This window comes from Pseudopipra pipra, chromosome 6 (genome assembly GCF_036250125.1).
Source record: "Pseudopipra pipra isolate bDixPip1 chromosome 6, bDixPip1.hap1, whole genome shotgun sequence".
Lineage (NCBI taxonomy): Eukaryota > Metazoa > Chordata > Aves > Passeriformes > Pipridae > Pseudopipra > Pseudopipra pipra.
In genome coordinates this window covers 20,725,126-20,739,110 of record NC_087554.1, presented here as the reverse complement: position 1 = coordinate 20,739,110, position 13,985 = coordinate 20,725,126, and the positions used below count along the sequence as shown (strand labels likewise).

The 13,985-nt window shown below is 37.2% G+C and overlaps 1 protein-coding gene across 1 annotated transcript in view; it reads right to left on the bottom strand.

Annotated features, from left to right (window-relative positions):
• Positions 1-3,303: 3,303 nt before the first annotated feature.
• Positions 3,304-13,985, bottom strand: part of IFTAP (intraflagellar transport associated protein) — a 30,022-nt gene continuing 19,340 nt past the window's right edge. The window contains exons 5-6 of the mRNA XM_064657779.1: positions 10,071-10,189; positions 3,304-3,534 (exon numbers count right to left, since the gene is read on the bottom strand). Of these exons, the coding sequence (XP_064513849.1) occupies positions 3,394-3,534; positions 10,071-10,189 (260 nt within the window). The 3' untranslated portion in view covers positions 3,304-3,393. The remainder of the gene's footprint in view (positions 3,535-10,070; positions 10,190-13,985) is intronic.

Below are 13,985 nucleotides of genomic sequence, written 5' to 3'. Positions count from 1 at the left end.
ACAATGTCTGAGTCAGACTTGTCTGCATCTCTTTTCGTTTCTTCAATTTTTATCTTACTCTTTCACAACCATTATCTCACCAAATAATTACTGTTACTTTTACACCCACAAGGAGTATCTCTGTGCATTAACAATATTCAAGCTTTCACCAGAAACAGCCAAGGAAACAACCCTTCAAATTTCTGCCCTGATGGAAGGACTATTTTACTTCCCATAAAACTCAAAGAGTTTCCCCCAGTACCTGAGGATCCATCAAGACTGTGGAGAGAAACAGTCAATATCCTTCTGGTAACACCAAAGTAAGCAACAAGTTTAATAAAAAAAAAACATTTTCTGTAGGTAACATCTACCATAGCCAGTCAGATAAGCTCCCTGACTGTTATGGATGCACATCTCTACTGCATTTTAGACATCAATGAAGTCACGAATACAAAGGGATTAGAGAGATGCATCACACAGCCTTCACTTCCAACGGGTTCACCCAATGTCACAGATTTTCCAGTTCCTCATCAGTGTGGTAGGGAGAAAACTGTTCCCTACTGCAGCGCCCCCTAAATCTATCCCAAGAATCATTCCAAGTTTCCTGTTCAGTGTAAGAGTTTTGCCTTTAATTCTTCTGCAAAACAGGAAAAATGTGCAGAAAAACCATAAATACAAATGACAAATGTCCCTTGCCAACCCCTGCTGGAAATATTAAAAATTAAAGAGAACAGAAGCTACAAAAGGAAAAGATATATATTATTCAGATTTCAAACCACCTCACAAACACTGAAACAATTCCAGGTAACTAACTCCATGTGCAAGTATAAAATTTAACATGCACATAAAGTATGTTCTTAAAAATGACAGCCTGGTAATGGAGAAGAGGAAAATATGCCTCCTCTGTGAAGGATAATCAAATGAAAGGTATAAGCCAAAAACAACCACAGGGGCAGGCCAATAAAATGTCATGTTCAGAAAATGTAGCCTGCATTGCCTAATCTTCACTGTGATATTCATGTCTGTTAACAAAGAGCAAAAATCTAACTCATGAGTGGTGTAAATGTAAGTGAATTATCCCCATTTCTCTGTGTAAGATGAATGTCACTAAAGAGTTCCAATTTTATTGGGTATTCTGCAGCAAAGTGCTTCTTTATATCAAACGAAGCCATATAATGACTATACTGAATGACGCTTATGGAGCATAATAGGTACTCTGCACATTTGGTGAGAATCATCTGCCTATGAGAGAAGGAACTGAATGGCTGGATGTATCCCTAATGTACAGGGAAAATTGATAATGAAACGAATAGAAAATTCACTTAAGAGATTCCAGAGCCAATTTGGCCTGAAGAACATTATGAACCCCTAGACAAGTCTTCTCATTGACTCTGCTGGGAATAGGATTCCCACAGGACCGATCTATTCTTTGTGTGTCTCATGCCTTTCTAAAAAAGAACCCCACACAAGAAGCACCTAATTCATCATTCCACAAAAACACAAAAGTTCACTTTTATGGCTGATTCTTTGCCTGTAGGATAGCAAATTCTGTACACAGAGGTCTCTCAGCCTGAAGGTTCCTTACATTATCTTTGCTATACATATATATTTTAATGAGGTTGTCACCCTTACTTTTCTGTTGAGGCTTTCAAAGGCTGATCTTGCTATCATTGTACAGCACTGCTCAATTTCTTTCTCACAGATTTGCTCATGGAGCTCTTCCAGAACTTACTTCTTCTCTTTCCCATTTATACACACATTACATGTGTCTTTCAGATGAATTAGTAATTAGATCTGTTCCAAAAATTTTAACTGAATGTTTCACTGGAAAATTCCATTTGGATCTAAAGCACTTAATTTAAAATATCTTGGGTTCAACAAAACACTTCATTGAGTTCTAATAAATTCACATAAAACAAAACAAAAAAAAAACAAAAAAAAAATGTTTCAAAAAACCAAGCAGAATCTGCTACACAGCCAATTACATTTTAAAAAGCATTTTAACTACAGCACAGCCATCTTTTTGAGTGTAGATGTTAAAAAAAAAAAACAAAAAACAAAAAACAAAAACTCATTACCTTCTACCAGCAAGGTCCTGTACAGACCAGTTTTTCTATACAACATACTTGTAATTTTATATCAGTCTCCTTAAACATCTTCTGTGAGACCTCTTTCTTTTCTGTTTTTTCTTTGGTAATCTCACTTTTCAATTATTCTTTGGTAATCTCACTTTTCAATTATATCACTCTAATCGAGGTAAATGTCATTCCTCAAAAGAAATGCTATTCAGAGCATAATTGTGGTCTACAAAATTACTGATCCAGAAAATCTCTCCCTTGGAACACCAAAACACCTTTCTTTGCTTTTATAAATTGATGCCAATGAAGCAGCCAACTGGCCACAGAGATTTCATCCACAGCCTTTAAACAACTTATGGTTTGTTGTCTTGTCTGTCTGCTCAGGCACTCTTCCCATATTTATCATCATATTTATCACTTCAGAAATAATGGAAATAGGCCAAGGACAAAATGTTGGTCAGTAAATTATAGTGAATGCAGTTGTACCAGAAAACGACCAATAATACAATGCAGTGCTGTGATGTTAAACCAACCTCTACAGCAAAGCTTCTACAGTTAGCTGAAAAAAAAAGAATTCTAAACTTTTCATAGAAACTGTACATACTACCTTGCATCAGAGACGCACACTCTTCTTTCCCACCCATGTAGCTGACCTTTACTCAACTCCAGTTTGCTGGCTTTCAGTGATGCAGAGTATAAGCTATAAGCTGGTATTTAAAATCATCTGCTGTAAAAAACAGTAAAATCTTACAGCCTTTCAATGCCGATTCCTTTAATGGATTAGATTGCTATTTTTTCCTCTGTGTGGAAGGGTTTTTTTGAGCAGTTACTGTTTTCATTTTAGGAGTTGTACCATGTCAATTTTGATCGACACAAAAAGTTTATTGGAAACAGGAATATCTATTTCTTTGCAGAGAAAAAAAAATTTCCCAGATTTATTCACTCCTGTAACTCTGTATATTTAAGAGAAAGAGCTCAAGGACTGATTTGTCAGCTGCAAAAAAGCTCTTAATTGCATTACTGAAAGAATTAGATAAAAGACAGCTTTAGGATCAGCTTTGCACTAGTCAGGAACCAAGTCAGTACAGATATAAGCAAGAGTAGCCATCGTGCTAGTCTGAAATCCACCATCTTGTTTTGGTCACTCCAGCATACCTATCCTGAGCCAATACAAACTCCAAGGCATGCTGGTAAAATAAAAAAAAAATCTCAGGGATGTCATTTACTGACCACGCAGGTCAGAACATTAAATAGGGGTACAATGAAGAGCTATATTTATCCCATAAAAATGTCATTTCAACAGCCTGCACAGAACGCCTTCGACTCAGTCTTCCGCTCATGCTGAACCCGTTTTCTTCTCTTTAGACAATTCTTTAATGGCCTTCAGCTCAGCTTCAGAGAACTTAGGGGTCACTGCCACATTGTCATAGTCAAATTCTTCATCAAGTGAGAATGGCTGAACATCATCCCCCAGTAGCTGTAATGAGAAAAACCAGATACATAAATAATATTGCTGCAAGTGATAATAAGGTAGCTTAAAATATAAACTTCTAATTAATATTTAATTAAACTATTTTTTCTGACTCTAACACTCTCAGCTGATTAAGCTCTTTTTAAGTAAAAGAATAAATTCAATTATTCAATTTGACCTAATTTAAGCCATTTAATGTGCCCCATTTGTACTGTATTGTATCTCAATGAATATCATTAACTAATTTTGCTCAAGGCAAGGAATCTAAAAACCACCCTAGCATACATCTATTATATTCCTGCCACTTGTAGCAGCAAGGCTGAGGGGATATGGACATGTTATGTGCAGCTATGTTAAATTTCAAAGACAGATTCCATATCCTTAAAATTTGGGCTAGTATTACGTAAAGCTTCAGCATACATGCATCTGATACTAATGTAACATGATTTCCAGAACACAGTTTCAGCGAAGGAAAGATCTGAAATGAGCAAAATGACACATAATCAATTTTCAGACTCCAATAATTTCTTTTCACCATCTCATAGATATGCAATTGGCTGATTTGTATTTCTGGCATGATGAACATAAGAATCTTACTGCATTTGCCAATATGTGCTTTGTTGACATATTGTATAGCATTTTATTGCTTCTGGTTGAAATATCTTAGAATCAACACCCTGCCTATAAAATAAAATAATGAAAATGAATAACTATGGCAGGCCCTATGCTGATAAGAAACTGCAGGGGGCCACAACACAAAAGGTTTATGGTAAGCAGTTACATAAAATGAATTTCAGGGTAACACAGGAGACACATGCTCACTACTAAAACTGTACAGGAATGCTCCCTATCCCATGAGAAGTCAATATAACATGTCTAGAAATGTGTTTCAAAGATTTAAGTACTTCAGCACTAAATCAGCAAAAGATTTAAACATATGCTTATTTTTTCAAGCTTCTGATGAATCCTTGGTGAAGCCAGTGACTAATGACGTATTGAAATTCAGAATACACATTTTTTGTTTGCTGACAGGCAGGAAGAACAGTCAGCATCTTATGGTGACTGCTCAGTATCCTGCACAATTTTATGTGACATTTTGTAAGAATTGGCATTGACACAGCTAATGCCACAGTCAGAGAAGTGGTAGCTGGATTCCTCTCTGGTGGCCAGGCACCTGATAGACATGGCAGAGAGCATCTGGGTAATATGTAATGTTGCCTGAATGATCAGGAAACAATTTTTTGGGTTTGTATCATTTTATTAATCATCTGTATTGCTTAATTTTCTAGGGACCTGTCTTACACTGGCTTAAACAGATGATGGAGCATATGAATCATCCTAGATGCAGACCTGTAGACCATGGGCATTTATAATGGAAAAAACTGTAGATAGAGTTGGCCTGGAAAACAGCATTCATTCTGCTTGCAAAGATTATCTTGTTTATATCCGTGGACTATCCCAGGTAAACCATCATTAACTTTTATAAATAGCACATTTGAAATATGTTTACATGAGATAAAGCCTGCACACAAGCTTTCATTCCCATTAAATCGAAGGTCAGCTCCTTGACCTCCACACCATATCCATGTCCATTTTCATCTTTTTCACAGGCAGACACTCCTGGAATTCTTTGTAAAGTCAGTAAGGTCGCCAGTAAGCAGGTAAAAAGTGGTATCACCAATAAGGGTTCTACTACCTGTCTTTCATTTGCAGAAATCCAAAACACTCTTCTAAAATACAATGCAAGGCACAAAGACTTTTCATTTAGTTTGGTTTTAACAATATTTGTTACCATATTGTGCTGGTTTTGGTTGGGGTAGAGTTAATTTTCTTCACAGTGGATGGTATGGGGCTGTGTTACAAATTTGTGTTGAACACGGGGTTGATAATACAGAGATGTTTTGCTATTGCTGAGCAGGGCTTACACAGAGCCAAGGCCTCTTCTGCTTTTGGTACTGCCACACTGGTGAGGAAGCTGGGGGAGCATGGGAGATTGAGAGGAGACACAGCAGGGACAGCTGACTCTAACTGACCAAAGGGATACTCCAGACCATATGGCATCACACTCAGTATATAAAGTGGGGGGAAGAAGGAAGAAGGGAGGACGTTTGGAGTGATGCCATTTGTCTTCTCAGGTAACTGTTACATCTGATGGGGCGTTACTCTCCTGGAGGTGGCTGAACACCTTCATGCCCATGGGAAGCAGTGAATTAATTCTTTGTTTTGCTTTGCTTGTGTGCACAAGCTTTTGGTTTCCCTATTGAAGTGTCTTTATCTCAAACCATGAGTTTTCTACCTTGTCCCCTTCTGATTCTCTACCCCATTCTACTGGTGTGAGAGTGAGTGAGTGGCTGCTTGGGGCTTGGTGTCTGCCTGAGGTTAAACCATGACACATATCTATAGGTAACTAAGCTAAGAAGAGTTTAGACTACAGAAAGCCTTCATAGGGATTCTACAAAAGCAACTCTATTGTCCTCTACCAACATAGTTACGGAAAGTATGTACACATTCCCTATGACCTTGCGCTGACCTTCATGTAATTCCAGGAAACATTTTATGTAGACATAGCAAAATAGTGGAAAAACTTTTGTTTACAAAACTCGACCCCAAAATCCTAACTGAAATTAGATGTCAAAACAGAACATACCTAACTTCACCCCATTAACAATATTTCTGTTATCCACTCATTGCACATTTGAAAAGTTTGTCCACACTGCATATTTGTCAGTATGCTCCATCTCTCAAATGAATACTCAAAGCAGTAGGGATTCTTTTTTTGCTTCTTCTCCTAAGAAGCCATTGACTTCAACCTTCCTTGTAGACAAGTAATCTAAAACTTTTATACTACAAACTGGAATTTTTATGTATTTCAAAAGGAAGACATCTTACAATAGAACACCAAATCCTCTGAGCTGATCAAGTTATTATCTGGTTATTCTGCCTAAGGAGCTGAGAGAAATATGTGAATTTCAGGTGTCTAATTTAACATCTAATTGAAATCTTTCTGAGAGCTCTCTGGGAATAGAATCCTGCTCTAATAGAAAACTGCCAGTTTGCTTAAGATTGCTTCTGTGATTTACTCTCCGAAGAAAAAATCACTTTCATTTACCGTCCCTGCATTTCCAAATTAAAGGGGGGAAAGAATGCAATAATTATATTAATAACTGAAGTATTTTGCTAGTGGCTGTTTTATGAAGTAATATCGTAAATAAAATACCTTAAAGTTGACATTTTCAAAAGTCTATTAATAACTGGCAACTCAGTTCTTTTATTAATCTGAGTGGAGTTACAGTTAACTGAACAGCCTGTCTCTGTCCTTCTAAAACTTGTATTTCTGTGTAATTATGGCACCTATGATTCACTTGGTCAAATTATGCAAAGTATGCACATATGAAACCACTCAGCAGTGATTTCATTGCATACTCATAGGAAAACTCACTAGTTCACTGACAACAAATTGAAAAAAAGCTGAGGGGAAGACGCACGCTATGAGCTCATATAAGCTTAACATATACTGGGGTACGCAGGAGAAAAAAAGTTTGTCTTGAGCTTGGGGCACTGGACTGGAAGTCAATAAATCTTGTCCAGTTTTCCACTTCTGCTTCATCATTCTGGACAAGTCATTCAATCTTTGTGTCTTTACTGGCCTCTGAGAAGACATAACTCTTCCATCTTCTTTCACTTAGTCGATCCTGTCTTTAAGTTCTTCCATGTTCTCGTTGCATTTATGCACAGCACGTAGCAGAAACAAACCTCAGTTGAGGCCTATCAGTAAGACCTTAAACCAAAGAAACTCAATGGAAGCCGTATTTTAGGTGATGGATGCTGCCATGCCACAGATAAAGATAAAATGACAGGCATGGTAAATACTTTTTTGAATGCTGAAACTACAGACAAAAAAAAAGGGAGAATAGAAGGGTAGAATTCTTCTTTCCTAATCCCAGCCATATAAAAACTAGGTTTCTAGATTAAGGTAGTTAATTAGCAAAAAATGGCCCAGCCAGAGCTTGTGGATGGAGATATATTACATCTTATGACGAATGCCTATAGCAAATGGGATGAATCACTTTATGGAGTTGCTTATCTCTGCCTCTTGATGACTGAAGGACTAAATTAGACTGCATCTAAAGCTGAAGTTAGGTGAGATGAATCCCACTTTGAATGCAAGTTTATATTGAGTGGATGGAAAATATGCATCAACTGCACTCATGTGTATGCAGGGAGGGAAATAAGAACAAATAAAGTCCCTAGGAAGCAGGCATTAAGACATAAAAAAAGCTATGATGTCTTTTATGAAAGACAGTTTTTAGTAGAAATAAAGGAGAGAATAAATTCCTGGGTAGAGAAGGAAAATGTTCTATGATAATGTACTTCAACCATCGAGTGCATGCTGGTTCAAACTGCAGTGGCCTGTGGGAGGTCATGTATGCTGCTCTGTCAATACTAAAATCCTGTAATATGTGTATGTCTAAAGTGAGGAAAGAAAGATGAAGGAACTTTGGAGGACAACACAAATAATTTGCTGGGTCATTCACCAAGCCACTTCCTAACAGCTTTTGACAGAAAAACATTTTCAGGTAGACAAGTTGTTCTTTAACAATTAGCCAGGTTATAAACTGGGTCTTAGCAGAGCTTCATTTTTCAAATTTTGCCCAGCAATACATTCAGAGATACATACCTTACCCTGAAGTGCCTCACAAGTATTTCCACAGCATAGACATTTGACATGCTGCTATTTTTCATAAGGAATAGTCTTCCATTCTCTAAGAAAATCAATTAGGCAGCCACATTCTGTTGCCCTTCCCTAACAGAGTTGTTTTGATGGACAGAGAACAGTCTCATTTCAAAGCAGAGATGTCTCCAGGGAAAATATTTTTCCCTCTCTAAACTAGTTCTGCCATGAGCAACGAAAGACTTAATTTTCAAGGCAATGACAATTTGAAGCACTGAGGGATTTTCAAATGGACCAGTTCAGTCTTGACAGTTCTAAAAATCAGGCCACAGTTATATTATCTAAATGAAGACACAAATATGTTTATAATTTAGGGGAAAAACTGCCTTCATCTTAAGTAGCCTGGCACCAACCAAATGGTTGTGAAAACTGTAAATCCTTCTTCTTGAAAAATGCAGCAACTCTTAACCAATGTAATAATACTCAGTTTCTTTCATAACCTAACTTTTCCTCAAATGGACATGAATTTTGCATGCAGTGGGATCTTCATCTATTTTTCATGAGATATAGTTTAAAGAATCATATGCAGCCCTTTATGAACACTGCAGGCTGCTACAACCCTCCTTCCTCTTTGGTTTTATACAGAAGTTATCAAATGAGAAAGCTATAAAACCTCATTCTAGTTTTTTTTGTTGTTCTTTTTTTTATTTTGTGTGCCAATGGATATATCTCGAGGCAAAAACCTTGAATTATGTCAATCCTTAGAGAAAAGAGTATTTTTATTCACAGAATGGTGGGCATCAGAGCTTGAGAGGTCATTTTAGTACATCTACTTTTCCCAAAGCAGACTTGTTCCTTATAGTAAAGGGTTTATTGCAAGGAGCTAAACACAACTGAGCTCAGGACAGGAGGCACCATATGCACTGCTACAACACCAAACCTTCATTGGTTGTGCATCATTTATAAACTTGATTTAAGCCTCATGGGAACATTAATAAGCATATGAAACTATCAAAACTGGCCCATTTTAGCCAGAAGCTAACTTCAGCTTCTATCACAATGATCAGGCAGGGGAAAGGAGTTGTGAAGAATTCTCTGCAATAGAAACATCCCCAAAAGTTAATGCTCACACTGACTATTTGGATAGGAAGCTTAATGACTTAAAATAAGCCTGTGAGCAATCCACACCTTCTGTCGCAGTTTGAAAAGAATTGAAATTCTGAAGGAAAATGGCAATTCTAAATTAAAGCTTGTATTGACTGTGTCTCATTAAAACGCTCACAGTCCATAAAGCAAACCTCTCCACACCAGATCTAGACAATGCAGACTCTCAGCAGCATCTTGCTGCTACTCATTTCCAAGGGAACAAATCTCAATTCTGACCACAATATATTTTAAACCCTTTTTTTTTTCTGAACTGTCATGTTAAAGGGACCATTCACTACCTCCTTGTTGCAGAAAATGGTTCCTATATTAAGCCATGAGATCACTGAAAAATTAAATGGCCCATTACTCTGCATAAGTAAGGATTTGTTAAAAGGTCGGGAAGTGCAAGAGTTTACTTGAATATTCTGTGAGTTAAATAAATTAAATATTAAAAAGCCCATATAGCATTTGAAGTATTGAAGTACACATTTTGAAAATGTAGGATTATATAGTAGCAGTGTGAGAGATAAAATAGAGAGTTTATCTCAATTCTTAATGTATTTAGGAATTCATTATCAATTTAAAAATCACTAATATGACATGTTAACTCACAGTAGTTCCACACACTCCATCGAGATCCCTCTGTTCTTGTGGAAATAACATTAGAAGCTAAAAGGAAAAAAAAATACCCCAAGTGTTTAAACAAATAAATCTGACCTCATACCTCTTGGGGTTTGCTGTCCAATGGCTGTGGAACTGACAAGTTTCTGAACTTCAGTTGAATAGGCTTATCAAAAACGGGTGTACAATAAGTCACTGTCTGCTCCACCTCTCCTGGAAGAACTAATGACCCTGCTGAATAAAAAATAGTCAACATTAACCTTCCAGTCGATGTATAAATTAGCAAAATCTTGCTAAAATCTTGTACTGCTCAGAACACAAGCAAAATCTTGTTAGTCAAAGTGTGCTGTACTCATTGTTGCATAAGCTATCATTAAAACAGATCCATGCAGTCCTGAGCTACAATCTAAATAGTAATACTATACTAAGCAAAAATCAAGGTAGGTCTTCTTTCTTGAGGATGCTGCATTAAAAAATCTGGATGTAGATGCTCTTAAACTCAGAGAACACCTGGGATTACACCCATTTTATTCATACAAAGATGGAAGGTCCTGAGCAGAGATGTCTGCAGTAGAAGTTATAAAATACCTCATTTGACATTGACTAGCCGGGTAGGCTCGTTCATTTCTCATCACCTGTACACTGGGCATTAAGAATCACTGCAAAGCATCCTAATATGACTCTCCCAAAACATTAAGTAAAAATACCTGGTAGAAGTACTAATATTCCCCACTACAGTGCCAGATCACTCTCTCATCCAAGGATATTTCATGGATGTTTTTTCCTCCCTAAACTTTCCAAAAAGAGGTACTTGAGAGGACTTCCCCATATCTGGGATAGAGCAACATGTGACCTGTCCATGCGGGCAGGATTTGGCCCACAGTTCACAAATGCACAGCCTTTTTGAATCGCTCTTCCTTTACAAACTTAGGAAAAACACTGGGAACAGTGGGTTTGCATTCTGTGACAGATCAGAAGGATATGCCTTAGGTTGAAAAATATCTTTTAACATGAATCAATCTCAGCTCTGCTACAGCACAGATGCGTCCATCTTGTCTCAGTAATGTTTTTATGAAAGAACTTAAGGGGACCATATGTCTTGCAATTTAGTCAAAGAATTATGTAAATCTACCTGCTATTTTTTCCCATCTGATACACAAGTATCTTTACAGTTTTACACTACATTTACATTCCTCTTGAAATTTCAGAATAAATTTTCAAAGCATTGCTTAAATGTTAGTTAATGGAACCAATAAGAGTATACAGAGATGCAGGGTGGAAAGGATGAAGTTACTATTTAACTCTACCTGCATAATTTTACCAAAATAGTGGAGTTATGGACCTCTCATTCTTCTGTGAATCTGCATTTGAAAATAATGATTTCCTAGCTAGGCCTTTGTAAAAAAAGCCATGATCAAATTCTTCATTTAGCTTTCTTCTGGGAATAGTGTACTATTTCAAAGCCAACGGGGTTTGGAGTTGCAAAGTAAAATGTTCTTTTAAGAGGAGTTGAATTAATTCCCTTGAGTATTTCATTCCTGGATTTTTGTTTCTTGTTTCATATTCACACATAAGTGGTTTCCTTTTCATACCTATTCTCTTGGTTGTGTATGTCAATCTCTAGCCACCTATGCGCTTTCAGTACTTGTTCTCAGCATAGCATCTGTTCTGATTCTGCACCAGTTATATGAGAAAGCTTCCTGAAAAGGACAGCACAGTCCACGGGTATCTATGTCTTCACATGCTCTGCACCTCCTTTTTTCATAATTTGGGTCAAAACTATTTGTAGGACAGAAGGAAGATGAGAATGCTTATTTAAAGACAATGGCATCTTCCAGTATTGTTTCAAACGTGCACCCTAAATCCAGACTCTCACTAAAGTAAGGGAAGTCTGGACATGAAGAGGTTTGTATCACCTCCTGATATAAACACTGATTATTTCTGCACTAAGAGCTTCTCCCCCTCAACAGCCCAATCCAGAGAGAGAAGATGAGGAGGAAGCACTGTTATGCAACAGTCTGGCAATGGCTCAGAAAGATAACTCTTAAGAATTAGGACAACAGAAGGAAACTTATTTTTGCTTTTAGCGAGAAGTGCTTGTCATACTCAGAATGTCAATTCCACTTTTTAAGGCTTGTTAGAAATGCAAATAATGTTTCAAATTCCCTTCAATCACCCCATAAGAATGTAATCAACCTTTGTTTGCCAGTAGACATGCCAGAAATGAGCTTTGCCTCTCTCTATCCTGGCTGTGTGACAGCATATGAAAGTCTAATTGGTAAATGCTGCTTTCCCTGATAATGTTTAATAAAGAAACTCCTTCAGAGAGAAAAATTAGAGAGTTTTGACAGTCCTTCTCAGTGGGAGAACCCAAAGGAACTCCAGGCTATTGTAAGATCTAGCCAGTACCTCACAGCTTGTTTAGGCTGCTGCTACAGCACTACTGGATGATGATCCTAATTAAGCTGCTAATTATGTTCTCTGTGGAGGTGATTAATTAGCAACAGGAAAGCCTTGGATACTGCCAATGGCACCATATATAGAAATAACTGAAAAGGCAGTGATATCAAAAAAACTGAGAAGATATTTTGAAATGCACCTCTCATATCATAAAGAATCAACTCCCTAGATGATATAGCAGTGAACACCAATGATTTTACTCAAGTCTAGCATACTTTAATGAGGGCACATTTAGAAACTGAACAATTCTCTTTAGTCCCTCCCCCCTCAAAACCCAGAAAGTGATTATTTAATCTGTCAACAGTGCTGAGTTGGACTTTCTGCTTATTGTGTATCATTAATTATAGGTGTAGAAAAAAAATCTACTGGCACAGGTCTGCTTCAAACTTTCAAAAGTAAAGAACTTCAAAGTCCTGTCTATATCTTTAACTTTATGGTAGCCAAACAATGCCCAAATATATATGCACTGACACAGATTTTACCACTTTCAGACACTACATTTCACAAAAATGCTGCTGATGGGGAGCTGAGAAGGGAGGCAATGATAACAAAAAAAGCTTAAAAGCTAAATTTTGCAGTCTCCTCTGATTCTCATGCTTCAGGCTGTTAGTCCCGAAGAGCTGCCTAGTGTGAAATCATCTCAAGGCAGTGCTAAATGGATTGCAGAGACTGGAGGAGAAAAACAAGAAAGGGATTCACCAGCTGGGGGGAGCCCCGTACTTAGAAAAATCCACCTAATTTAACTCTGAATCCTCTTCCTTAATCTGACTTTTCTGGAGGTAAACATAGACTCAAAATATAAATGAAAAAGGCACAGATTATGAAAAATAACAGATATTGATATAATTTGCCTAAAGAATTATTTAATTAATCAATAGTTATGCTTGGCCTCAGCTTCAAAGTAACTGAGTCAATTGGGTTCTCCTCAGCCTCTGTAGGGTTACAGACAACCAGGACCTTGAAAAGATAAATTTGCAGTAACTCAGTGTTCCAAGCTGGACTAGGATGAGACTGACATCCTTGCCTATGTAGTCTCACCCATATATTTAATTAGTCCTGTTGTAATTTTAATTAATTTAATTTTAATTTTCTCTTGTATTTAAAAAATAGCACACTCCAGGTCTCTAGATATGCTTTTTACATATTTTGTATTTTATACAAATATTACCTATTATTACCTAAATACCCTCCAAGCCCTGCAGCAAGAGATTTGTAACCAGACCTGGAAAGGAATTCTGTTGATCAAACACAGGGCAACACAGGCACTAGGTATTCTCCATCTATCCCTGGAGAAAGCCTGATCATCTCTATTGTTGCCTTAAGCAACTTACAGTTACAGATTAAATGCAGTGAGAAAGAGCAATTAAACAGTTCACCATACACACGCTGTCTCTACACAAAGCATTAAAGTTATGGTTTATAGTTTAGGGAAACAATTTTACTTTGCCAGTCATGGTTTACTGTGCCAAAGTCCCACAATGCAAAGCATTGCCCTGGTTTCAGGCTTTCAGCCCAGTGATGTCAAAGAAAAACAGCCACAATGGATTTGCATATTGGC